Raw genomic sequence first — 27550 nt, forward strand, 5'->3', positions numbered from 1 at the left:
AAGAAAATCCCAGAAGAAAAGAATGCTATTAAAAATGCAGTAAGAATTAAAATACTATTATTCATATTCAGTGCACTAATGCTCATTGTTATTAGATAAGTCATTATAATGATTTTTGAAGAAAAATTTAAATTTTTAAAAATTAATCATTTTGCAGAAAAATCTTAAGAGATTTCTAAAAGCACATTGTGTAAAAGATTAATTTTCTGAAATTAAACATGTTGATAGTGATACATAACACAGCTACAGATTAAAATGATGAGCATTTGTTTTCCTCCAAATTGTTCTTTTTTGTGTTTTACTGGAAATTTTTTAAATCTCTTATTCTTTAATCCTTCAAATTGTCAAGTCCATCCTCTATTTCTTGCTCTACTCCAGATGCTTGGTAAAAATCTACACACAGACCATTACAGTTTGCTAATTAAGACTAGAACAAAATTCCTACCAATCAATCTAATAAGCACACTTCCTTAGAAAATTAATCGTCTGAAAAGAGAAAACAGAAATGGTGCTAAGTGACTTCTCTTTATGTCAGGCAAAACAAAGATGTGCAAAAGTAGTTTTCAAACCTGAGTTTTAAGAGTATTTCTGCATCAGGCCAACTAGTTAGGATTTCTAATTAAAAGTGACAGGAAATTGGCTTAAGCACAGAGAGAATGTACTGTCTCTTGTAACTAAAAAACCCAGTGGGTAGATTAGATACAGGGACTTGAATCATATGATCAGGACATGAATTTTCTCTTGTGGTGTTTTTCCTACTTTCTCTGTTTACCCCATTATCAGACAAACTCCCTTCCCATTCAACATCCCTTCCCATTCAAAAAAGTGTGAATGTCCCTTCCAGGTGGCTCACAGCTAGTCTGCTGTTCTGTTGGCCGTCATGGGTCATGTGTCCATTTTTAAACCAGTCACTATGGCCTAAGGAATGCAATGTTCAGATTGGCCAGGCCTGGGTCACATGATCTCTTCTGGAGTGGGAGTTGATTTAACTCCATGTGCATCACTTGGACTAGGAATGGGCCAGAAAGCGGCGCCCTTCCAGGTTGTGAGAACCAGAAGAAGGGTGTATGATGTTGGATAAGAAAAGCAACACAGATGCCCATTAGGATCAGGGAGAGTCAAATTGTCCACAACTCATTAAAGATCATCCATCAAAAGCATATTTAAAATTCTGCATACTTTTCCTAAGAGCTGTCAAGAATTGCCTGTGAGCTATAACTCTCTTAAATTTTCACACTTATTCCAAAGTCACCATCATTTGCTGTGTATCACTTCACCTATCCTCAGTTTCCTAAAGACCTACATCATGCTGTAGGTACCACATATACGTTCTAATAAATCTGCAGTGTGGGGGAAGCACACAATGCTGAATCCCATCTAAGTCAATGATAGCTGGTTCAGGGATATTCTCAGTTTGGCTGCCTTACCCCATTAAAGTTGCTTACCTGTTAATCCACAGGTAAGGGTGGAGATATTGGCAGAGGCAACTTGAGCTGGGTTAACTGACAAATCAGTCTAAATCAGTCCAAGGGCAGAGCTAATGTTTGCACAGACGCTGTGAAGAAGGGAATAAGCAAGCCGCTTGGTACCTCTGACCCAGGAAATTACAATGCCTCAGATTTTTGGCCATCAGCCTAAAATCTTCAGTAGTTCAGATAACAAGTTACCTCACTTCTTTGAACTTTCATTTACTGTTCTATAAGATGGGGATTTAAAAAATACCTTTTCTCCATTCTCAGAGAGCAGTCCCAGTGATTTGATTAAGTAATATGGTGGCACCTTGAGAAGTACAAAAGACTATTTAAAGGCCAAGTGTCTTATTTTCTTTCCATGTCCTAAAAATTGAAGGAAGGTGAAGTAGCAAATGTTATCTAAAGTAAAATAAGTTACCAGGGGGAGTATTAACACCAAGAATAATTAATCATCCATTTATCAACTGGTTAGACTCCTTTGGGAAATAAAAGTACAATATTGTTGCAAGAATAATATAAATAGTGCTTTTTCTGCTTTCTGGAGAGTGTTGTTATCCATGAGCAGTTTTCTCTTTGTTTATTCAAGTCTTTGTCTTTTTACCTCAGCAAATGACTCTAATGCTTTTTTGTATTGCTATGTTTTTTTTAAATTAAATTATACAGTTGGAAAAAGTAAGAAAATATTCATAACATCCCTCATTCATTCATCTGTTCATTCATTCAACAGATATTTACTAATAGACTGTGACAAGAATTATATAATATCTGCCATTAATATTAGGCTATTTTGTTTGGTTTCATTGATCTAAGACCCCCAGGAAGTTTACTTACTTTGAAGATTGTTAAGAAAATATGTTTCCTTTCCACAAATACCATACCTGTGTAACATTGCTCATTTAATAAAATCTTTTCTCTAAGTCTATCTTGAAATATTACCTAATTGTTCACACTAATTTGTTAATATATCTTTTCATTCCTACTACAATATCTATAACCTTATTTTATACGTATTTAATCTGAATGATAGGAGATGCCCATATGTAATTATTTGGACCTACAATAGGGTAACTTCCTATGGCTCAACCTCATAATTATTTGTATTCATGCCTGATCCACTGATAATATATTTTGTCCCACCCCCAAGGCTGATTCATATTAGTTTGCACTCCCACCATACTTTATATATACAATAAGCGCTCTGAAAGTATCTGGTAAATTTCAGTTTACTGAATTATGTCTGAATTCAGTGGAAAGAAACATAATCAAACCAACTACTTTTACTCTATAGCCCTAATTCCTCACTATTTGGGGGATCACAGACCCTTTACGAATTTCATCAAAGCTATAAACCAGTGCTTCTCAAATATTAACGTGTGTAAGAACCACCCAGAATTTCCTTGAAAATGCAGATAATGATTTAGTAGGTCTGAGAAAAGGCCTGAGATTATACATTTCTAACAAGTGTCCAGGTGCTGTCAGGGCTGCTAGTCCACAACCCACACTTTGAAAAGCAAGATTAGGGGTGCCTTCCTTGAAAAACAGACTTAATCATGTAGATAAATTTTGTATTTCTGAGCTGCTAGGGATCCCTGGGTCCCTTGGAGAATAATTAAAACTTTCATTTTATAATCATCTGTCCTAGAATTGTTCTAATTATAATATTCTATCAAAGAAACTGATAAATGGTATGCATGTAAGAAAAAGTTATACTACTTTCAGAAACACTGTATGGGTGTCTATGTGTATTTATTCCTCTGCATGTAAACATACCACTTACATGCTTACATTCAGACTCAAGGATTCCAAAATGGCAAGTTAACTAGGATTAGACCCAGTTAACTCTAATGACAGATAAGCATATGATTGGAATAGTTCTTTTTATAAGATGAACATTTAGACATAACATATTTTTCCTAAACATTTCAAACTCTACTTTGAGATAAATTTATTTAGCTTCACCCCTGCCTGCTAGCTCTTGTTCCCATTCAAAGAATTTTCTCTTAAAAATTACTAAAAATCAGCATATTGTTCCTCTTTTAAAGATGAAAAATGGATGCACAAAACATGTTTATGATTTACTAGTAATCTTGATGCAAGCAATTGAAACTTGTATGGCTGTTCTAATGAACAAGTGAAAGTGTGTAGTGGAGGATACAGGCTGTAACTCAAGAACTGAACAGAATTAACAGGCCTCAGTGGGACAATGCTTGAAAGAAATTCAAGTGATGTTGGGAACAGAGGGTACCTAAGAGGAAGTTTGACTTGGGGGAAAATAGAGCAACTGATTCCCATATTTTTGTTCTATAATTTGCACCTCCTTATCATTGCTCTCCCCATATGCCTGTCTTTTAGAGATAATTAGTTCACTTCCAGTAGATTTCTTTAAATCTCGTTTTGGCAGCCTGTCCAGATGAGCCATACAAATTACACCTTCTAACTGTAGTTGATAGAGCACCTGCTACACATCTGAAATGCTGGCAGAGGTTTTCCTGAACATCACCAAAGTAGGGAAAGATGTTGGTCTGAGAAACTGGGACTCAATGTAATCAATAGAGGTTCCCAAGGCAGCCTTAATAATTCCTCTCAGCTAAACTTTGGACAGGCTTCTTCCTGTCTCTAGGCACTGACCTCCTTTTTCTTAGAACATTTACTTTAGAAAACTTATCATTATAAATTATTTCTCTGCCCCTTTGAGATGCAAATCTTTTGAAAAGCCTTTTGCCAGTTCTGCAATCCAGGAATGTCTTTCTTAAGGATCGAGGAGCCATCTCTTGGAAATAAAATCATCAAAGAAGACAGATGGAAAGATAAGAGCCTATCTTTGTAGATGCCTTGCTCCAATTAGCAAAATTACCTCCTGCCATGAAGAGTAAGAGTAAACAAGAAAGTTTATTTTTCCTTTAAGTAAAGCCAATCAGAAACGCAGATGGCCTGCAGTCTCCCTCCACCCCCTCCCTCCAGCCCCCATTGCCTTCATTCCATGGAGCTGTGGCCCAACTCCGTTCTGGCTTCTCTCCCCTATTTTAACAGCTCTGAATAAAGTCTTCCTTACCTGCTTAACTTTGCCCAGGGCGATCTTTGTTTTGACAGGAGAGAACAAAAATATGGGAATCAGTTGCTCTATTTTCCCCCGAGTCAAACTTCCTCTTAGGTACCCTCTGTTCCCAACATCACTTGAATTTCTTTCAAGCAGTTCACCATGATAAGCCCAGAAGACACTGCAAATATTTTAAAGTGCCCCCACTGCTTCTAACCAGGGAGACTGGTAAAAGAAGAAAGGTCAGAGGCAATGATTTTTTAATTTTTTCTTTTAATAAATGCCTTTTTTTCTCTCCACCGTCAGTGCCCTTGGCTGCCAGATATCTGCCTGGTGCAGTGTGCCAGAGGCAGTGGGCCGAACAGTACCAATTGCATCATCTTTGAAATCAACAAGTTTTTGATCGGCCTGGAACTGGTGCAGGAGCGTCAGCTCCACCTGGAAACCAACATCTTGAAAGTGGAGGATGACACAAACTGTTCCCTGTCCTCAATCGAGGAAGACTTTCTAACTGCATCTGAGCACCTGGAGGAGGAAAGCGAGGTGGAAGAATATAGGAATGGTGAGAACTGTCCAATAATATGAATGTGTGCATCCTACATTTAGTCTCCCTATGAAAACGGCCGGGTGAAATTTCAGAAAACTTTTCAGGCTGCCCCAGTTAGGCTGACCTATCACAGTCTCCCCTCACTGAGTTCAGGGAGGGAAAGGGGGTAAAGGAACACTGGTGAAGGTGCTGACTGTTGCGCTTAACGTTTAGTGGTTGGATGGCTCCATTCCTCCTCAGTGCTCTGGGGATGCGGAAGGAAATCTGTGTGCTTTAAAGGGACATCCTCCTGCCTGCCAAGAGTTGGATACTATCACTGGGAGGAAAGTTAACTTCCCTCATACTCTCAGTAGAGCCACCTATTAGTTGAAACCACATTAGACCATCCCACATCCTAGCACTGCCTCTAGGCTAGGGAACCTGGGGCCAGTTAGCTAGTCTTGCTGAGCCCATTTTCTTATCCATAATTTGGGAGTATATTAGTGCCTCTAGCACTGTTATATTTATACACTTGTATTTCTTATTTAATGTCATTAATGTATATATTTTTCATCTTATTTAATTATTGTGAGGATAGAAGGAAATAACCCAGAAAATCACCCAGGGGAGTGCTTAGCTTGCACTCCCTCGCTCTTTGGATTGACTCATTGATAGAACTAAGTGAACAGTGGTCCCTCTGCCCACTCTTAGCCACAGAGGAAGGAATCCTCCAGATGTTCATTGCCACTGCCCCTGGGGCAAGTCCTCTGCACACTTCAGAGCAAATCTTTGCAATAGGGCGCACTAGTGAGGCTGCTCTAAACATCCCCCCCTCCTCCTTCTGCACCCCCTGGGAAGCTCTAAGATGCAACAGCTTGGGTTACTTTCCCCATAGAAGAGTGGTGATCAGCTCCCAGCTCCCAAATGCTCCAGTATGTGTGTTGGCATCCCACGCTGAAAGCCATTTTGTTGAGTGGTATTCCATAATGAAACTCAGCATCCCTGTCAGATTCCTTTTTTTCTGAAGAAACATTCAAAATGCTTTTTTTGGAAAAAAAAAAATACCTGATGCTATAAGGCATTTTTTAGCAAGTCATTGCTATTTTAGACTCATGAGAACCTGTTATCCATAAAGCAATCATATCCCTCATTTTCTTTCCCCTAGGTTATGAAAATATAAATGTCTCAGCCAGTGCTTTGGAGAATAAAATGACAAAGGAGGAAGCCACGCAGGAGGAATGGGATTACCACAAGGAAAAGTCACCTTATGCTTTCAAAGGCCAGTGTAGTAGCAAATGTCACACACCGCCAACTACAGCAGAAGGATCTCTGGAAAGAGTAGCAGAAGACACAGCGCTGCAGAGTCTGCATCCGTTGGCCCCACCATCAGGATGGGAAGGTGAAGCTGTGGGGAAGGAGAGGCCCCCCGCAAATGACTGTCATTCTGAAAATGGTAAAGGTCAAGTGGAAAAATCGCAGTTTCTGTATATTCCAGGTGATGCTTATTTCTCCAAGATGGTTAAGAAAGACAGATCTTCTGCATGTGGTACCATCACTGAGCATGACAACAACTTAGTCCCAAGAACCCATGAAGATGGCACAGGCTCTCCTCCTGACATACAAGGTGGAGAAGCCACAACTGGCGAGTACGCTACAAATTTAGCAGAATCCGTGCTGCAAGATGCATTTATTGGATTATCTCAGTGTCGGCCTATACCACCCCAGGAACTTGCAGTCACTGTCTCTGCAGGCAGTGGTCTGCTACCCAGCGGCTGTTCCACAGAAGATATGGGGGTCCCTCAGTCCTGGAATGAGCTTCCCAAGATCGTCATTGTTCAGAGTCCCGATGGCAGTGATGCTGCCCCTGGGCCAGGCACATCCTCACAGCCCAAGACAGACATCTCTGTTGAGGCCTTAGGGATCCTTTCTGGGGAGAACTCTAGCAGAGGGCCCCAGAGTGCTCTGGAAGTAGCATTAGCTTGTGCAGCCACTGTAATTGGAACCATTTCCAGTCCACAGGCCACCGAAAGACTCAAAATAGAGCAAGAATCCCTGGTTTTCAACCATCCACTGGGAGACAATGAACCACTGCAAACTCAAATATCCCAAGTACTCAAAGAACCTTCCATCGGCAAATACTCATTTTCCTCTGCTTTGTGTGGCATGACCCAGGTGGCGAGTGCCGTTGCTGTCTGTGGCCTGGGTGAAACCGGGGAGGTGGAGTGCCCTGTGGCTTCAAGTGGCCTCTTGTTTGCAGCCGAGACTCCTGCAGCAGTCCCCCCACTTTGTAGTTTGGGGACAGGGAGGAGCATGGAGCTGGGAAATGAAGCCATTGTAGAGGCATTGCTCAAGGAGGCCACTCTGGTCTTAACAAGGCCTGATACCTACAGCAGCACTGGCGACCTCATGGAATCCATGAGTGGGAGAATCATGGAAGCTGCTTCAAAGCCTCAGGCCTTGTGCTCGGAAAATGTCCTTGGGAATGAACTGGCACAGACCCTGTCCAGTGTTATCCTAAAGCATGCTGTTGACGAAGCTCACCAGAAAAATAAAATAATCAACCCCAATGACAGCAGGTATTCATCTGAAACTCTGGACACCCTAATGGAAAGTATAAATCAACTGCTCTTCAGTGTGATATGCTTCACGTTCAGGAAGATGAACCATATTGTACAGCTTGGTCAATGTTCCACTGCCCTTTCTAAGGAAACCCTGAGATGGAGGGAAACAGAACTAGGCTGTCAGCCACCTGATCGGGCTGCTAGTCAAACAAGGACAAAAGCCACTGAAGGTTCCAGCAGCCACCCACTTAGCAGTCCATGTAGCACTAGCCTTGCTATCAATGACCTTGTAGAGGACGCATGTCTGAAGCAAGACAGCAAGTGCCCAGGGAAGCCAGGCCTCCTCAAGCCCACGCTGCCATCTGAATTGTCCTGTAGTCCCAGAGCGCCTGATTATTTGACTGCTAACACACCGCCCAGGGAAATATATCTGAAAGGAGCAGGGGGAGAAGATACAAAAGACCCTCATTCAATGATGGATCACAGTGAGGATGAATGCAGAGCCCCTTCAGAGAAAGGAAGGACATTGACAGTCGCCAAGTGCAGCAGAATTTCCCAGGATGCTGAGGACACCAGTCATCCAGAGGCCCAGGAGAAGTATGACTGTGCCTCACCTCTGAACAGCGAGGTTCAAGTCAACCTGTCTCTGTCAGGGAATGACTTGCTTCCTGCCCAGTCCATGCTCCAGACAAAACATGCCGAGGTGTACGGCATCCCAGACTTTGCCGAAGATTTAGCAGAGATGATTGTCTCCATGGCAACTGAAATCGCAGCAATTTGCCTTGACAACTCCAATGGAAAACAACCCTGGTTTTGCGCATGGAAACAAGGAACTGAGTTTCTGGTTACCCCAAATGTATCCTGCAGATCCCTGAAGAGGAAGAAGGAAAGCCAGGCCAGAGGGGCCACGGTGAGGAAACACAAGCCGCCGCGGCTCAGCGAGATCAAGAGGAAAACAGATGAGCACCCGGAGCTCAAAGAGAAGCTGATGAACAGGGTTGTGGACGAGTCCATGAACCTTGAGGACGTCCCGGATTCTGTCAATATTTTTGCAAACGAAGTGGCTGCCAAGATCATGAACCTAACGGAGTTCTCCGTGGTGGACAGCGCCTGGCAAGCCCAGAGCAGCCCCCGGAACCGGTTACTCGGCGGAGACAGGTGGAGCCGCCTGAAGGCCTCCAGCTGCGAGAGCATCCCGGAGGAGGACTCCAACGCCAGGGCGTTTGCCAGTAGCCTGGGCTTGATGAGCACCCTAAGCCAGCCAGTCAGCAGGGCCAGCTCCGTCTCCAAGCAGTCCAGCTGTGAGAGCATTACTGATGAGTTTTCCAGGTTCATGGTGAACCAGATGGAAAACGAAGGCAGAGGATTCGATTTACTGCTGGATTACTACGCAGGCAAGAATGCCAGCAGCATCCTGAACTCAGCTATGCAACAAGCGTGCCGCAAAAATGACCACCTGAGTGTGAGACCGAGCTGTCCCTCTAAGCAGTCCAGCACCGAGAGCATAACGGAGGAGTTCTACAGGTACATGCTGAGGGACATTGAAAGAGAAAGCAGGGACAGCGCCCCCTCCCGACGAAGCAGCCAGGACTGGTCGGCAGGCTTGCTGTCGCCTGCCGTGCGATCCCCGTTGTGCTACAGACAGTCGTCCATGCCGGACAGCAGATCCCTGGGCGCCAGGCTGACGGTGAATGCGCCCGTCAAGGCCAACTCCTTGGATGGCTTTGGTCAAAACAGCCAGCAAGATTTCCTAAGCATACAGCCGGTCAGTAGCGTGTCTTTCTCCGGGCTCTGCAAATCTGACTCTTGCTTGTATCAGAGAGGTGGGACTGACCGCATGACGGACATGCTGATTCATGAGACGTGGGCAAACTCCATCGAGGCGCTCATGCGGAAGAACAAAATCATCACGGATGACGCCGGGGCAGCCGGTGCTGAGCCTGCGGCTGATGGTTCCCGCCTGCGAGAGGAGAGGAGTGCAGACAGGACGGCTTCCAGCAGAGGGCGCCGTGGGCCGGCTCTTGGCGTTCAGGAGTCCCCTGCTCACCCCAGGAAAGATTCCATCACTGAAAGCCAGTATCTCCCAGTGTCAGCTCAGAACAAAGCCGCTCCTCTTACAAACCACAGCAGTTTAGATTCTAAAAAGGACAGGTCCTCGTGCCACGATGCTGTCCGCCCATCCCACGCCAGGCCTCCACTTTGCTCCAGGGAGGTGCCTTTAATTCAGATTGAAACGGAGCAGAGAGAAGAGTGTGGTGGAGAACCTGAACACCTCCCTTCCAAAAGCAGCCCCCTGGAGGAAGCAGAAGAGGCTTCGAGAGAGGAAAACGTGCCAGATGTGGCGAGGGGTGGAGACGCTGCCGAGAGTGCGTGTCAAAACCGCAGGTGAGTGAATGATCTCCTGGAGAAGATGAGGTGCAAGGGACCGGGCTTTGCCTCTTGACTGATATTTACTCTAAATCTTACGGGCTTTATTAAAGCAAGAACTGAATTCCTGAGGCAACAAGTGACCTCCCTGGGCTAATATGCACCTATAATAGAAAGTTAGAAGTACTTTTTAAAAAATGTCTAGAACAAATTAAATTCATTTATATAAAGAGGAAGTAAGGTATCATTCTCTCCATTAACATTATTAATCTCTCATAGTATGCTGACTTTTAAAATTCATTCATGGCAATTCTCAAGCAAAAAGAAAATGATGTCGACTTATACATATTGGAATCTGACATTAGATATTTTGACATCCTTTTTCTCTAGTGTCTCAAGTTTTCCTATTTTGTCTTGTTCTGAGGATCTTTGCAAGGACACCGTGAGTGCCGGTCCTTTAGCTGCATGGTATAATCATATGAGTGCATAAGCAACCCTGTAGTATATGGTTATTTCAATAGTTCTTTTCTAGACAATTGTAATGTAAGTGACAGTGCATTTTGAATTTGAAGTAAGGTTTCTTTGTGGCTGCCCAAAAAGTGTTGATCCTTTTCCAACTTCTATTTGCTGTCAAAAATTCATGATGTTCTTGAATATGAGACCACTGTATCATTTTTAAAAAAGGGTTGGTCTCTAGTTAAAGTCACATAAAACAGAAAAAAATAATAGTTAAGCTACTAGCTTCAGAAAACAGAAGTTGGAGAAATAGCCTGCATCATCTTTTCAGAGACATATGCATACTGTACCAAGATCCTGTGATTTTTAAATGTTTAAGTACAATAAACAGGTTGAACACAGTCTTCACCAAATTTCAGCAGCTCTTGAAAATCCCCAGTACTTTCCTACCCCCACATCCCAAGGGAAGCAAAAGCAGTTCATCTTCAGATGCTGATGCTCCCCATCATTAAAGGGCACGGCTTTGGGTATGGGTGGTCCAGGTGCACTTGAGTATTTCCTTCTAGGCCACTTAATGTTGAGAATTTCACTTTCCAACTAGATGAAACCCTGGAAGAATGCAAGGGGAAGAAAGCCTGGACACACACAAACAAAGGAACAAAGCTAATCCAAATGAGGCATAGGCCAAACTGACCAAGAAGACAAGTTCTTAAATATCAAAGATTCTCCAGTTATAGACAATACTTACCAAAATCTTATAGGAATATCATACCTCACTTAATACCCACCTTCTCCAGGAAGTATAGAGAATTACAAGTGTTTTAAAGTGCTCCAAGAGTTGAAGAAATAAAATAACCAATGTATAATTCTTTAGAATGACCTTAAGAAAATGGAAAGCTATTATTTTAGGTTCCAGGTGTTTGACTTAGTCAAAGGAAGTTAGTTAGGGAACATTTATGACCTAGTAGTTCAGCAAGATACATGGTTGTAGGCTTGAATCAAATAGTGATTGCAACTGACGTTCTTGGCCTCCCTACTGAATCATAATCTCAGGGAGGATGCTCTGGGTATCATTATAAACACCATTTTGCCCCCCAGTAGTTTTTTTGTATGCAGACCAGGGCACTTCATGTTTTTGAAATGCATGGAGGGAGTCAGTAGAAAGTGATCAAATGAAGAAATGGGAAAACCAATGGCGAGTAATCCTGAAGAGGCAAAATGGGTCCTAGAGTCCCAGCAGAAGGGTTATTCTGAAATAAAGGCCGCACATGTGTCCAAGGACGTCCTGCTCACAATGGCAGAGACTCATGCTCAGCTGAGCAGCCAGGGAGGTCTCGTGAAAAGTTCTTGTGCTTCCACTCTTGGTAATGATATCTTGCCATCCATAGTGACAGCCTTGATGCTGGAGATGATGTCCCAGAGGCTGAAGTCTCAACAGAAGGCAGAGCCCCCGATGAGCTGCCCACCCCCGCTGGCAGCAGTGGGGAGAGCACGGACAGCTGGTCCCAGCTCGCCAACGAGGAGGACAATCCAGACGACCCAAGTAGCTTTCTGCAGCTCAGTGAGCGATCCATGAGGTACCTGCTCTTCACTTGACTTCCCAGGGAAACAGGTCTTAACACAGATTGTAAAAATATATTTTAAATGATTCTCCACCAAGGGTCCCTAATAGAGCAAAAAGGAAAGCTCTCCTTAGGTCAAGGTGCCTGCCTGTCGTGATTTGTGCTAAGAGGTATCTTAATGCCCCCTATGGCTTCAATTACTCTGGCCAAGATTCAGAGTCAGCTGTGTTCCTTTCTCTGCAAAACCCAGCTAGGGTATTCAATGATGACAGCTGAGAATTGCCTAATAAGAGCTGCTATTACACCTTGTGTGTTTGATAACTTCTTTCTGGTTCATTTGTATTTCAGATGCAACCCAGGCTGGGTTTACATGAGGCAAGTGGTTCCACACTGTGTTGTGTTGTTTGGCCTGACTGGTCCTCCCCTGTCTCCCGGCTGCTCTCTGTACTGGTGCTCTAGGAAAGCTAGAGAGGAACCAGTGAAAGACAAGATTTGGAAGGGCCAAATCAATCAGGAGACATAAACCAAAAACTATCCATCTGTGAGGTGGAAACTAAAAGAATCCCCATGTTTCTGCCCCAAGTCTCATGTGCTACAGGGTCATAAGTCCAGAGGCTTTCCAGAAAAGCCAATTGGAAAATGGGATTCAGATGCTTTTAGGTGTAATGGCTCCTTGAAAGTTGTATATCCAACAGTTCATTTTGTTTAGGCTTATGAACATTTCACAATGTTAAATAATTTTCCTAAAATTCCAAAGACTGGTGGGAAGTATTAGAATATGGAGGCCGAAAGCAAAGGGAATTTGAATCCTTACATGCAGAAGTTTACAGGGTTAATGAACTCCAGTGCAATGTATGAGTCACCAGATTTCAATCAGTGAATACATTTAGTGAATTGCATGAAACTCAAAACAGGAATTTAAAATTGAGGGAATCTAATTTGTTACTCATATTACTCTTGAGGGAAGACTGTCCCATTACATGGTACCCCAGCACCCCCCTTTGGGAAAAACATTCTTGGAAGAGACATCATTGAGAATTAGAGAATGTGTGAGAAAACTCAATGGCTTTGGTGAAATTGGACGCATTCCATTTTGCAAGTACAGACAGAGCCTAAAACCTGGCTCAACTCTACTGTGCTTCAGCAAATAAGTTCCAGGTTAGTAACTAGACCATATATTGATTGTGAAATCTATTAAAATGATGCCATACACGATCCCCCCTCCACGATACATAAGGTATCAGGTATTGCTCCTTTCAAAGATTTCAAGAGGAAGGAACTAGAAAACGTTCGCATTGCCCAAATTGGTACTTGTAAATTCTGTAATCCCATAGGAAAACATGAGCCAGGTACATACTGCATAGAAGGCCCCTCAGAAACCCTCCCACCAACCTGAAAGGCAAAGGGAGAAAGTGCAGCTGCCGGTTTCCTTCAAAAGCCAAGAGACAGGCAGATAAGCATTCCAATATCTCCAACGGCAGGCTCAGAAGTATCTTAGTCTCAGTGGGTGCATCCAAGGAGTCCTTGCTGAGAGATAAACATCCTCACTCCCACAAGGAGGAGGAATAAAGGACTGTGCTGACTGTTACCCACAAGGTGTGATCTACCGGGTGTGACCCCACTGCAGAAATGAGAAAATACTGATGATGATGATGATGATGATTGGCCTGAGACAGAAATGTCTTCTGTTGTGTTTTCCCCTGATTGGATCTTAAATAAATATCAGTTTAGGAATCCTAGACACGGCGCAATATTCTTTCGGGAACCCAAAGAAGGACCTCTCGGAACAATGGCGTGTCAGTGTCGGCAGTGCGGCCAAGTGGTGGAGACTGGCATTAATGTGTAAACTTTTGCTTTGTCAGCAATGGCAACAGTAGTGCCACTAGCAGTCTTGGCATTATGGACCTGGACATTTATCAGGAAAGCATGCCATCTTCTCCCATGATTAAGTAAGTAGCCACTGAGATGCAGTGCTTGTGAGACCACTACTCCAATTCCATCTGGCAATCCATTTTGATCATTCAGGTTGGACCCACCCTCCGATTTCATCATGTCTGTACGGCCGTGGTTCCCAGGCACATGTGCTTCTGTGTCACTGGAGCAAGAGCTCAGGCCCAGATTAGCCCCACTCTACCACCACCTCCTTTCTGGATTTCAAATATGCCCCCTATAGAATCATTTTGGATAAAGTTTATTCATATAATCAGAAATTCTCATCATTTTACTTAGGTGGACACAGAGATGCAAAAATCTCTTAAGTTGTACCATGCCAGCCAACAAAGACTATTGCTCAATAGAATATACTGTGAATGGCTTTTACTGTACTTGTAGACACCTGGGCTTATCACTACTAAAAGTGCCTAATACCAAGCAGTGCTGTGATGGACATACATCACTGCAATACCCTGACTCAGGTCCGCACAAATCAGGATCTTCTAACAGACCAAGGGGAGAAGAGCATGTATAGAAGTACAATATGTATAACATAAAATGTGCAGAAAGGGAGGGGACATGAAATCAGTACTACGTGATTCTTCTAGGAAATCAAATGAATAGAAATCAATTTTTGACCATTGTGACTTAGCTTATTATTTGGAGATTTCTGAAATTTCAGAAATGTGAAAATGAAGTATACAGCCAAAGCTGCTCCCTGACCAATTTCCTCAATTACTGTCATAGCTAAAGCATTTTTGCTTCACTATGCAGTCAGGTATCCTGCCTGCGGGAGGAGTCCTCAGTGACTGGAGGTTGCAATGCAATGCATCTTTTGTTGTTCTACATGACCATTAGTCACAAATAGAGATGAACATATGCACTATCTGGATTTTGTTTTGTTTTCTAAAAGGAAAAACCAAAATAAAACAAACAAAACTACTTTAGGGTAAATGTATTTTCCTCCTTCAGGAAACATTTGTTTAGCTACTTTTCCCCTGTTTCTCCCTGGCATGAACCTAGGAACCTCAGAGACTATTTGTATTCACAGAAAAACAAAACCACCACCACCCATATCAGCGTCTTGCAGCTTCTTAATAACAGGAATTGTACCCCGTATGTCATTTCACTTCCTTCACTCACACAAAGATCTGCAGAAACTCTAGACCCTTAGGAAACTGGCCATGCTTCTGCAAAAAGTGTTTGAAAGAACAGCTGTGCTCTCTCCCAACATCAGGAATGCAATGGGCTCGATCAGTCAGATCTTAGCAGTAACAGAGAATATAATGGAGAATCCACCCTTATAGAAAGATCCATTTTCAAGACCATCTGTAATCTAATTTCCAGACAGGACAAAAACATAGGACAACCACAAGCACAGGCTTCCCAAGATGGTCACTTCCTTTCAGCTGTTGGGCCCACATGTTTTAGATTCATTTTCTGAGTCTGGTCACTATATACAAGTCTCCCTGATAAGTACTCACTATATGAAAACATCCCAAATAATACATATGATCATATCTAATGAAATACTCACTTCAGTTATGAGCTTGTAATTCCAAACCATCTCTAGCCTGACATAGCCTCCCAATAAAAAGAAAAAACTTTTTCAGCTAATTGAGATGCATTATTGTGCAGTTCAAGTTCTGCAGTTCATTGATTGACTTTTCCCTTATTTCAGATCAAAGACAAATGCATTATAAAAATATTTTCCTAGACTAAAATGCAAGTTTACATTGCTATCAATATATAGAAAAAAAATCCATGTATTAAGATAGAAACATATGGTCCTTTAAATGACAAGTTAAATACAGAAGGATAAATCCTCAAATCAGACCTACAAAATCTCTCCTTGACTGTTGAAACCTGTGAAGGTCTATGGAAGGGAGGTTGAAGAGAATTAAGGACACATTTCTCAGAACCTCCCATACCAATTATCCCAACTAAAACCAAACAGTTTGTCCAAACTTTCTTTTAAGGGCAGGGGATATTTATTGTACACCCAATAGTCCAACATTATAGCCACAATATTTCCCCAGGGTTAACTTCACTCAATGAAAACGATAAATCTAGAATGAACTTCCGAAGCTTTTAGATCAGTAAGACCCATTGCCTCATCTTCCATTTACAGCTTACTCTTCTAAACATTACCAACCATATACTGTTGTTTTCTCCCAAAGTGAATTAGTAGAAGAAAAGGAGATTCTTAAAGGACAGTCAGAAAATATAGAGGGTAAGCCACGTTCCTGTAATTTTGACACAATTTGCCTGCACTCTCCCTGTGGAACTCGGCTAAGTGTTGGTCATGTCTGTGTACAGAACGTGGCCCTGGAGTGCCAGCAGGAGCAGCCAGCTGCCAGGGGAGCCTTCTGGTGATCAACTTCGACCTGGAGCCTGCGTGTCCCGACACGGAGCTCCGAGCCACGCTGCAGTGGATAGCAGCCTCTGAACTCGGCATCCCCACCATCTACTTCAAGAAATCTCAGGAAAGCAGAATCGAAAAGGTATCATGTCCCATGTGTGGCGATCAATAAAGCTTTGTGTTTTTATCACTCCTGTAGGCTTGGTAGGTAGGTGCCTGGTTAGTCCTTTTGAATTTGAGTTATGTGTCTGGACTGAACTGTGACGAAAACTTTGAAACCTCCCACCTGCATTAAAACAGTCATGATAACTGTTTCTTTGACCCTCTGTTTCAGGTAGTTGGTGGTGATGAGAAAGTAAATTGAGGAAATGGGAACTTTTTCAACAAGTCTGGATTTTTTTTTAAGTTTCCTTGCTCTGAAACCAACCTCTGCATAACACTCACTTAATAAAAGGTATATACTAGAAACCAAAGGGAGGCCACACTGATATTTAAAACAGACTGTGGCATGGAGACAAAGAGAAGGCATTTTTAATTCCCTGCTGAACAGGTTTGCATTAGATGAACTTTCTCACTATCATTCTCCACCTACCAGAAATAGAAAGCTAGGCAATAGATCCTTAGACAACCTCTAAATTAATAGCAGCTATCACTCTAGTTCCCTGTCTCTAAGTCCTACCACTAACTGTTCTGGAATCTCAATTATTAAGATTAAAACATGAATCCATCTGCCAATGTCTTCAAGCTCAATTTTCCATAATTTAATAAGATGCTTCTTTTAAAATTTTTCAAATTAATAAGAATTAGACTTTGTAAGTCTTCTATTGCTCTATAACAAACCACCACACATTTGCTAGCTTAAAACACCACCACCCAGCTATTGCCAGAAGTTTGGGTGAATTCTGCTGTGTTCTCTGCTCAGGGACTTACAAGGCAGAAATCAAGATATCAACCTGGCTGGGCCCTTATCTAAAAACTGTGGGGAAGGAAAGCTTCCAAGTTTGTTCAGGTTGTTGTCCTAACTCAGTTCCTTGTGGTTGTAGGACTGAGGTCCTTGTTTCCTTGCTGGCTGTCAGCCAAGGGCCACTCTGAGCTTCTAGGAGCTGCCCACCCTCCTTGTCTGTGGCCCCCTCCATGTTCTCATGATGTCAACTTCACTTTTTTTTCTGTACCAGCCAGAGAAAATTCTGTTTTCAAAGGGTTCATGTGGGATAGTTTCCTCTTTGATTAACCCAATATTAACTGAAGATGCCATGTAAGAAAACATAATAAGGGCATATTCCCTTATCCCATCCTATTCTTGTTACAAGGATCAGTACAGAAAATCTTGGGAGCCATTTTAGGATCCTGCCCATCACTGTCACCATGCATTTTTTTAGCATCTTATTATCACAAAGTACCTTTACCTATTCATTATACTTGTTTTTCAACAACCCTATAAGAAGGGTAGAATGGATATTATTTTCCCTTTTTAACTAATGTGCAAATCAGGGCTCAGATAGCTTGGTCTGCGTGGTAGTCCTCAGATAGCAATGGCTGGGCCCAGTCCTGGAACCCAGATATTCTCCACAAATACCTCTTATGTGTGTCTGTTTCAAATTAAATTGCCTTGGAGTTACCATTTGGATTTTTTTAAATGTGTAATTGCATCTTAATTCTCACTGAGAAAGTCTAGCAACCTGAAATGAAAGATCCTTTACCATCTTGCCCATGCACATCATAATTAGAACTGCTTTCCCAACTCTGCATTACTAGCCAATGAGATTGGCTACTGGAAAAATTGAAAAGGAGACCTAATTCATTTTCCACACCCTCTCCAACATCAACTTTTCTCTCCAACCAGTAATCTGTATTTATTTGTGCCTAGGACTACCTACCATTCTAAGCCATCTGAATCTAGATACTATCCTATACTTGTGATACCTTTGATGGCAAGGGGATGAGTGGTTAATTTAACTCTTTGATAAGTTCTCCTTCCATCTTAACACCCAGCCTGCCCAGTGCAAAGAGTGGAGCAAAAGAGCACTCCATGTTTGAACCTTCCTTCTTGCCATACACAGTCCCAAAGATAGCCCTGCTATAGGTTGGAGACCAAGAACATTCACAGGCAAATTCAGATTCCTGGGCAACATGAAAGACAGATTGGTTTCCAACTTTACCTCTGCAGCATTGCACAGCACATTTCCAGATGTTCTCTTAATGGAGTACATGTTTACACAACCCACCGTTTTGAAGAAACAATGTAATACCCTATATGAATATATGTCTCATAAATCCCCATTGGGTGAAAGGACAAGAGTGGGTCACTAACATCTTGATTATGTAAATGATGCCCTGACTTGATATTTGCTTATCCCTGCTGATTTTCATTTCTCGGAGAGAATGGCTGTCTTTGCTGATAGTTACTTTTCTGAGAAAACAAACATTCTGCTAGTGTTATCCAGGAAAACATCTTCTAATTCTTTTTTTCATTGTCAGTGAGGGTTCTCTGCACACAGTGGCTTCTCCATAAATGGGCAGTTTGTTGGGTGAGACAGACCTGGTTAAATAAAGCAAACCCTTCAGCAAAATTTTAACATCCTTTCTTTTATCGATAGTGCAATGGGAGGCCTCATTCTGATTGTTTTCTAATTAGCCGGATAGTTAAGCGGCCATTCTCAAGTGCTGTGGAAGAGACTGTGGCCTCCCACTAAGGCTGTGTCCCACATGAGCGGCAGGGTCTCATTAGCTCCTCATCAGCTTGGAGAAGGTTAAAGATGTGTCTCTATTTAAAGTTCAGAAATGTCATTTCCCCACCATCACTCAAGTATTAAACACCATTCACAGATGTATACCCTGAGTCCCTATTTGTGTGAATTCTGAATTTTTTGGATAAATTAATTTATCTAAATTAATATGTCTCCCTTTATGGTGTTTCCAATTCACAAACCCTCCTGTCTTGTGGAAATGCAGGCATGAGCTGAAAGGGAGGAGATCATGATGAATACTGACGCAGCTCACCTCTCCCCCACTGACCTTAGGGTTAGGTGGAGGGCACTTACAGCCAGCTTACAATGAATTCCAGTCCTTCTTCAACTCAAAAGGCAAATTCCAGCATCCTGGGTGTCCAAATGTACTGTCCCTCCTCTTTGATAAATGACACTTTCATTTTCAAGCTTTCTCTTCCACAGGGCATTTTCTCTTCATTAAAATGCTGTGTCCACATGACAGCTGTACACTCGGAACATGCATCCAATATATACCAAGCATGTACAAATGCCAGGCACTGTTCTAGGCTCTGGAGAAACAGGGAACAAAAGAGATAAAATTTCTTGTCCTCTTGGAGTTCATATTCTAGTCCAGGAAGGATGCAAGGTAGGGAGAATATGAACCAAGAGGGGATCAAGTTGTAAAGAACAACTTCGAAATATGATGGGACCTTCTAGTCAAGGGAGATGAAAAGCATACAGAAAACAGTATTCCTTATACCTTGACTGTGAGCGAAATGCACATAATCAGCTGGGACATTTATTTATGATTCACATTCCTGGGTCCTCTCTTGGCCCTGATCACTTTCTAGGAGTGGGGCCCAGAAATATACATTTTTAACAATTTCTCTGAAGTGCTCTGGTGAGCACTAAAGCTTGAGACACCCTCCCTTAAGAAATACCCTGAAGGAGTGGCTGAACTTGAGGTGGTCTTTATGATAGGGGAAAGATTGCTGAGTATCCTAATGCCTGACAATCTGAGATAGTTTGTAAATTTAATTCATAATGATCTTGACTTCAGTTAAGTTTAATCTACTTAATTTAAGGTAAATTTAAAAAATCATGAAAGCAATTAGTTTTAAAAAATGATGTCGATTGGCTAATTCGCCTGTTTTCTTGGACCCAAAGCATTCTTACTCTCTGGCTCTTTTTCTTCTGTTTAAAGTCGATGAGCTTCTGTGAACTAGTGTGGGCTGATGACTGGTACAGTAAGTGGCATACTTTTCTCATGTTTAAGCCTGCTTTCAGAATTACTTCCTTTTCTTGGAAGCAGTGTGTGGAGCAGAGGAAACATATGCTTACTTCCTACAAAAAAGGATCAGAAGAGAGGCATCCTCACCTCTAATTTCCTCTCCATTCTCTATGCAAAGTGGAAAGAGAATGGGAGAGAACACGGTGTTACTGACGGCTAGCATAACTGTCCCCCAAATACTACACTGAAAGTTTCACTTTTGAAGAAATGCATAAAAAAGGAAAGAAAAATAAGGAAGAATTAGAAACTGCCTTAGCTCAGACTGACTTAACAAAAGATCATAGATGAGTGGCTTAAACAGACATTTATCTCTCACAGTCTGGAAGCTTGTAAATCCAAGATCAAGGCACCAGCAGATTTAGCTCCTGGTGAGGGGCCTCTTCCTCCCTGGGTCCTCACACGGTAGAGGGCGAGCTTTGGTATCTCTTCCTCTTCTTAAAAGTGTGTGCATGGGAGCCCCGTGCTCCTGACCTCATCTACTCACCTACTTATCTCCCAAAGCCACCACTTCCTAGTAGCATCACATTGGGGCATAGGCTTCTATTTTATGGGCTTGGGGGTGGGGGAGACACCAACATTCAGTCTGTAATAAATACTAAGTCTCTTCATTTGTAAACATAAGAAGTTGTCTTGGATTGAATCCTTTTAGTCATGGTTCTTAAACTGAGTGTGTCTTAGAATCACCTGGGGAGGTTGCACAGACCCTGATGTTCTGGCTAATGAAATCAGAATCTCCTCTTGAGGTGAAACTCGGGCATTGGGTTTTTTTAAAGGTCTCTGGTGGTTCCAGGGTGCAACCAAGACTGAGAATCATGGCTCTACAGACTGTAAGTGCAGGAGCAATATAAGGACTGACTCACTTGCGCTTAATGAAATCGAATTGTGCCTTGGAGCCTAAAGAAGATAACTGCTTACAAAAATCTGAGTTGAATGTTTCCAAAAAACCATGCAGTTGGCAGCAACTTCCATAAATTCTACCATATGATTTTGTAAACAGTTGAACTAGTAAATGCACCTCAGAATATAAAAGTCTTCTACCGTGTGATACTTTTCTTCAAATGAGTCTATCAATGATACCCTATCACAGGATATAAAGTCTTCTGGTTTCCTAAGACAAACATCGGCTCAAGGAAATGCAGACTATGATATATAGGAAGGGAACCTAATTATTAATGATTGTGAAATGGCAGGAAATGAAACATTTTTATTTTCATTTTTTAATGCATTGGAAAGTAAATCCCAGGTCCCTGACATACTAAAGCTGATTATGAGATTACCAAGGCAATAACACAGATAGGCACAGTGAAGGTTACAGGGCCAACTGCTAAATACAATGTGGTTTTTAAGGGCTATAGCAATGAACTTGGAATGTCCTCTTCTGGCTTCCTCACAATATTAGCTTCATTTTTATCTAGAATTATTTTTAAATGAAGGAAGAAAAGAAATGTAAGGTCTTCCCTCTTTCCAGCTCAGCAAATGTTTCACGGTCTAGATGTCTGAGATGAGGTCAGCACAGCCTCAGAGCAGACTGTATTTAGTGGAGTCACATCACTTTTAAAAGCTGCTTTCTAGGAAATCAGCCTGGAGTTAGAAATCATGGGAGAGCTTCTAGCGGGTGGTCCTTCCACCAACTACTGGCAGGGTGGCCGCACTGGTGGGGCATGTTCACAACTTTGGGTCAGTCAACAACATCCGTAGTCATCACCACTACTGGGAGACCCTCCCTCAGCAAGTCCTAAATAGATAGAAAGAGGCTAATACTGAACTTCCAAAAAGGTCTGAGTCAGAAAGCCTTCTGGGAAGGGCTCAGCAAATATTAGCATTTGCCCCAGACGCGGATTCTCCCACAGAGCAATGACTCAGGGATAAAAGTCGGGAGCGAAGTGGTAGCCTAGTGAGCGAGGGTTTACAGAAAGAAAAAAGAAAGGCGCTAATGCTAATTTTTTATTTCTGTTTACTTTATGTTGACCGCATCTTTATGAGACACGTTAAGGTGGAGGAGACACCCTCAAGGGATGAGTCTGGCCTAAGGCCACTGGTGACCTTTGAGATAAATCTTGAAAAGAAGTTGAAGGCTCAACTTACGGGCTCCTCTCAATGAGACCTCAGAAACTTGAAATGCCAGCCTTCTCCCCTGGGAGCACCTGCTTTTCAGACATCTAGGAAGAGCTGGAAAAGTCTGATTAATCAAACCACGCCATAATACCCTAGCCTTCCTTCCCCTTTCTCTGACGCCTTACGCTCTTACCACTTTGTCCAGCAAAAAACATGCGTTGGATCATTTATCCACACCGAGACAGAAGTAACAGCTCACAAAATTATTTTTATTTCCATAAATTACTAATTGCCACTGGGAATGTTCCCCCATCTGAGGGCATTTGCATTTTTAAAAAAACCTTAACCTAAAGGATCAAGTTCTCTAAAATTTCAGGAATCTGACAGACAGAGAGCTAAGCAGAATTGTGAGGGGTTCCAGACAGCTGACAGTCCCAGAAATTCCATCACGGAGATGGGTGGAGCTGAATGGAGCTAACCTATTGTTGTCAGAGTGAACCATGAAGAGAATTCCCGGGGATCCCATCCCTAGGACCTGCGTGCCCAGTGGCAATCACAGTGCAGTAAGAGACACGCCCCACAACCAGCTTTTACTGTGCTCCTTGATTACTGTAGGAGTGATCTGTTTACCTTTGCCTAGATCCACAGTCTCCAACTACTTTTGTGGAGCATTCTATCAATACAAAATTATTGAGTAAACAGCCCTCAAAGTATGCATGTTTATTTTTAAATTATATATGTGCAAATACATTACATAAAACTCAAGAACGAATATTTAGGCAGGGTTCATCCTTAATAATTACAGATGTCACTTCATATTTCAAATAGTCTTCATGATCCTTTTGAATGTATTTGATTCACATTTGGTCATTCATTCCTTCTGCCATTCAGCAGAGTTCCACTGGGCATCTATTAGGTGCAGGGACAAGGTATTAAAAGATGGCTTAGATGTTGTCTTTCCCCAGAGAATACTGTCTATAACACAGTTGCCATCAGCCTCCCATCTGTCTCTCTTACTACATATTCCCAAAACTCTGAGATAATGTTTATATTTCCATGTATTAAAGTTCAGTATTTCATTTTCCAGTCTAGAAAATTGCTTTATTCTGATTCAGCCAACACAAGGCAAGTGAGTACAATAAAGCACTGATTTCTGTAACTGTAAATAGTTGGTGCCATCACAGCTGGGAGAAGAAGTATAATTTAATAGCAGCTCTCTATAAGACAAGTTCTTAGTAATTGAAATGAATTAACAAATTCAAGCTGGAGAGAGGGAAAAAGACAAACGAAATTAGCATTCCAGTTTCTGGCTGATCTCCAAAGTCTAAATGAAAATGAAAAAAAGAACAGAGCAAAAAAATTCTAGAAGGAAATACTGAGGAAATAGTAACTAAACCACAGCCCTCATCTTCATAACAAATAGGTCTTTTTTCCTCGTAAAATTATATCAGATTCCCAGCCTTCCCTTTCTCTCAGGGTTCCAAATAAATATCAATGCCATATTCTCCTATCACCAAACGAATAAGGTGCTGTGGTAGAAAGAGCATTGGGCCAGAGTGTTAGAAAGGTGATCATGCTTCCAACTTCTCATCTCTCCAGTCCTCAATTTTCCATCTAAAAATGCTGCTTCTCGGGGTTGCTGACAGAATTGAATGAGATCACATGCACGAACGTACCTCCTACAGATTTTGGCTCTTACTAAGTGTTACTTTTCTTTAAGAGTATCTGACTAAGGAGTTTGAGAGGCCTTCATGCTGGGCTTCATCCCAGTTTCATGAGAGGAATGATCTATAATGATTTCCCCATCTTCCTTCCCACTGCCCACCTCACAGGCCACCTGCAGACAAAAACGTTCTTTCTAAATCGTGACCAGTGGAAACTGGCACCAAAAACCAGGCGACGAATCGAAGGGGTTTTCCCACAATCTTTCCTTTTCTTGTCACAGTGGAAAGCCAGTGTCTCTGAACATTTGTTGAAAGGGAGGGGGCCTTTCCCAACGGAGTGAGGAACCAGTTGGTGACTCTGCCCTAAACTTTAGCACTTGGCATATTTGGCCTAGATGTACATATGTAGTGAGAGGTTATTTGTGGTGTAGATAAAAGGGACTGGGAGCCACACTATACAGTCCTGTCCCAGAGTGCAGACCTGAGGAAACTTCAAATATCTCAAAAACTCTTGAAAGAAGTATTCCATCCAGTCTCTCACGATCAATGGATGGCAACTGCTGTGAGGAAAATTCCAGTTCAACTGGAAGAACTCTCTAGCAATCTGAACAGTCTAAAAAGGAAATAGACTGTCCTAGCACACAGCCTCCATCCCTGGAAATACTCAGAAATAGCCCGGAGAGCCATTGAGTTTGGAAGAATGGTTGAATGAGATGACTTTGCAGATCTTCCATGGTACGTGAGTCCTAACTCTGCTATATCTTAGTTTTTAGATGTCGTGCAGCTGGTCCATCAGAAGTCCTGGAAAGTGGGAGATATCTTTCACGCAGTTGTTCAGTACTGCAAAATGCATGAGGAGCGGAAGGCTGGGACCCCAAGTCTCTTCGACTGGCTCTTGGAACTGGGCTAAGGCAGCGGCAGCCTGCCGGAGTACTCCCTCCCCCCATTCCAGCTTAGGTGACAGTGGTTTGCTCTAAATGCTCTAAACTTTCTCAAAACATCCCATCACATTTATCAGTGCTATAAAAAACCTGCTGTTCAAGGCTACTGCGCAAGGAATAAATCTGAGGAAAAGTACAGTAGAGGTCTGTACACATCAATACAACCTGTGGGTGAGTTCAGAAGAGCTTGTGCTGAAATGGCTGGAAACACAGACATTTTAAGGGGGCCCACATTAAAAGCGTATAGCTATGCCCAAACTACCAGAAAATTTATACTTGCATATTTTTAGTAATAAAATACATAATGTCTCCAATTATGTAAATCAACTGGAAAAAAAAAGTCACTGGTCAAAACTATCTAAACTATGCTATAATCTTTATTTTACATTTTTGAGCAGATTAAGGGGCTGTCAGCCCAGGTAAATACTTAAGATACAAGTGAGAAATTTTCAGATATAAAACATTTCCACCTTCAAACCAGTATCAATGGATATTAATGGAAATACAGGTATATTTATCAATGTTCTTTACTGAGGGGATTTCATTTATTCACTGCAACTCACTGAAAAATAGTCTTCATCTCTCCAACAGTATCTGGGTTCCTAGCTAACCAGAAAACCCTTGGTATTCAGCTGGGAGAGCAAAAGATTGAAGACTGTCTTGTTTCCATCTCTGTATTGCTTAGGTAACATGATTACAGACTTCTTGTCCTAAGGGAAAGCTTTCTTTAAAAAAAGAAAAAAGTCTTTTGAGAGAAAGTCTGCTTGTGTATTAAATTATATAAAATACGAACTTTCATTTTATTTTTATTGTAAATTATGAAGAGATTATTATCTTAAATAATATATTGAGTTAGCTTAGAGGTTCATAAAATACGAAGAGATTGTTGTCTTCAAGCATATATTAACACTTGCACTCAGTCAAGTTTAATTATAAATGTGTTTGTACCCATACAGCAAGCCCACTACTCGGATGACATTTATAATGACAGGTGCAGCATTCGACGTAACTGGTGAGGATCATAGGCTCTTCTTGAATCAAAGATATTGGCATTTCATTGAGGAAAAAGAAAACCTTATCACATTTAAGTATTTTAATAACAGATTTATTCTTTTGAAAAATAAAAGTAACTTCTCTTTAAAAAGTCTTCTTTCCCTTCAACTAAATGAACTAAACTAGCTTTTATTTTCTTAATCAAAGAAGGTGTTTATCAAAGATTTCCTGAAGTACTATGCTTTTACACTATTTTTAAAGATTGTGACATCATTTTAAATGTGCACAAGGCTCTACACCATCAGTACTGGCCTTAAACAGCATCCACATCTTGAAACGTCGAGAAAGCTTCCTTGTAAACCATGCATCCCTCCCCACCACCTACCCTAGGAGTCCTTCCCCGTACTCACTAGGCATTTACTACATAAATGGTCCAATTTTAGGCTATGTTTGATTAGACAGATTAACTAAATGTCAAATGTTAAAATTTATCCATCATCTCAAAACTGCAAATTCTTTGTGCTACTAAATGGAAAAGAATATATTTATTTTTTAAGCAATGCCAGAATATTGTGTGTAGACTTCTGTTGTGCGCGAATGAATGTTTACTTATCCTACAAAGCACAAATACTGGATTGTAACCCTGTGATGAAGTTAGACATGTTGTACCTAACATTGCAAACTAATCAATAAATTTTTGTTGCCGAATGTTGATCATCTTTTCTCCAAGATCTTTACGCACCTCATAGAAATAATAGACACAGTGTGATTGGATAAAGGTAAATTATCCCTTAAACAGATTTTGCTGCCTCACTTTCAATTTTTGAATAAGCAAATGTTCTCTGAATGAACGTGTGAGGGTCAGTAACATTCATGTAAATCAGAGTTTGTGAACCTTGGCGCCATTGACATTTGGGGCCGGCGTTGGCTTCAGGGGGTCGTTCTGAGCTTTGCAGCATGTTCAGCAGCACTTCTGCCTCTTACCCACCAGATGCCAGTAACCACTTCCTCCCAGTGATGACGACTAAAAATGTCTCCCAAATTTGCCAAATGTCACCTGGGAGACAAATATCACATTGGTTGGGAGCCCCCCACCCCCGCCCTGGCATAAATAATGCACTGAAGGGGCACAGCCTGAAGCTCTAGGAGGTATTAGGTAGAGAAGGAAGATCCCATGGCCTCCAGGGAGTCCCAGCAGGAAGCTGAAAACCCCACAATCTCCCCTCCCCTGCAATGCACCCGCCCATATGCTGTGGCTCTTACAGCAAGTCCCAGGGGGTAAAGGAGAAAGAGGCACAGGACAAAGAAGAAGCCGACAAGCTTGGAGATAAACCAACCTAGGTTCAAGTAAACCAGTGGTAAACTGATGAGGCTCAGAGGTCAATGGAGCAGTGCTCTTTGAATGCAGGAAGTAAATGATTAGAATTTATGCAAATAAGGGAATCAGACTCCTGAGCAATTTATTTTATTCACTAATAAGAAGGCATGACTGTGCTGACATAAAGAATTCCCCAGTCAGCCAGTGGGCACTGTCAAAGAAAATAAACAAGGAACATCGGTAAGGACTCTATCTGAAAGGATAATACAGAAGGAGGAGGCTGTTTTAACGGGAAGCAGGCCGAG

General features: G+C 41.9%; 1 protein-coding gene across 7 annotated transcripts in view; it reads left to right on the forward strand.

Annotated features, from left to right (window-relative positions):
• The window catches only part of SPHKAP (SPHK1 interactor, AKAP domain containing), a 151146-nt gene extending 124507 nt beyond the window's left edge, over positions 1-26639 (forward strand). For 4 of the 7 annotated variants that reach the window (XM_057503478.1, XM_036913064.2, XM_036913055.2 and 1 more), the window contains 7 exons: positions 4816-5071; positions 6201-9981; positions 11808-11996; positions 13844-13930; positions 16094-16146; positions 16233-16417; positions 24760-26639. In XM_057503478.1, coding sequence (XP_057359461.1) covers positions 4816-5071; positions 6201-9981; positions 11808-11996; positions 13844-13930; positions 16094-16146; positions 16233-16417; positions 24760-24903 — 4695 coding nt within the window. In that variant the 3' untranslated portion in view covers positions 24904-26639. Of the gene's footprint in view, positions 1-4815; positions 5072-6200; positions 9982-11807; positions 11997-12329; positions 12357-13843; positions 13931-16093; positions 16147-16232; positions 16418-24759 lie in introns of all 7 variants that reach the window. The other 3 variants (XM_057503480.1, XM_036913081.2, XM_057503479.1) reach the window with 2 other exon arrangements.
• The last annotated feature ends 911 nt before the right edge of the window (positions 26640-27550 follow it).

Source organism: Manis pentadactyla, chromosome 6, assembly GCF_030020395.1.
Source record: "Manis pentadactyla isolate mManPen7 chromosome 6, mManPen7.hap1, whole genome shotgun sequence".
Taxonomy (NCBI): Eukaryota; Metazoa; Chordata; class Mammalia; order Pholidota; family Manidae; genus Manis; species Manis pentadactyla.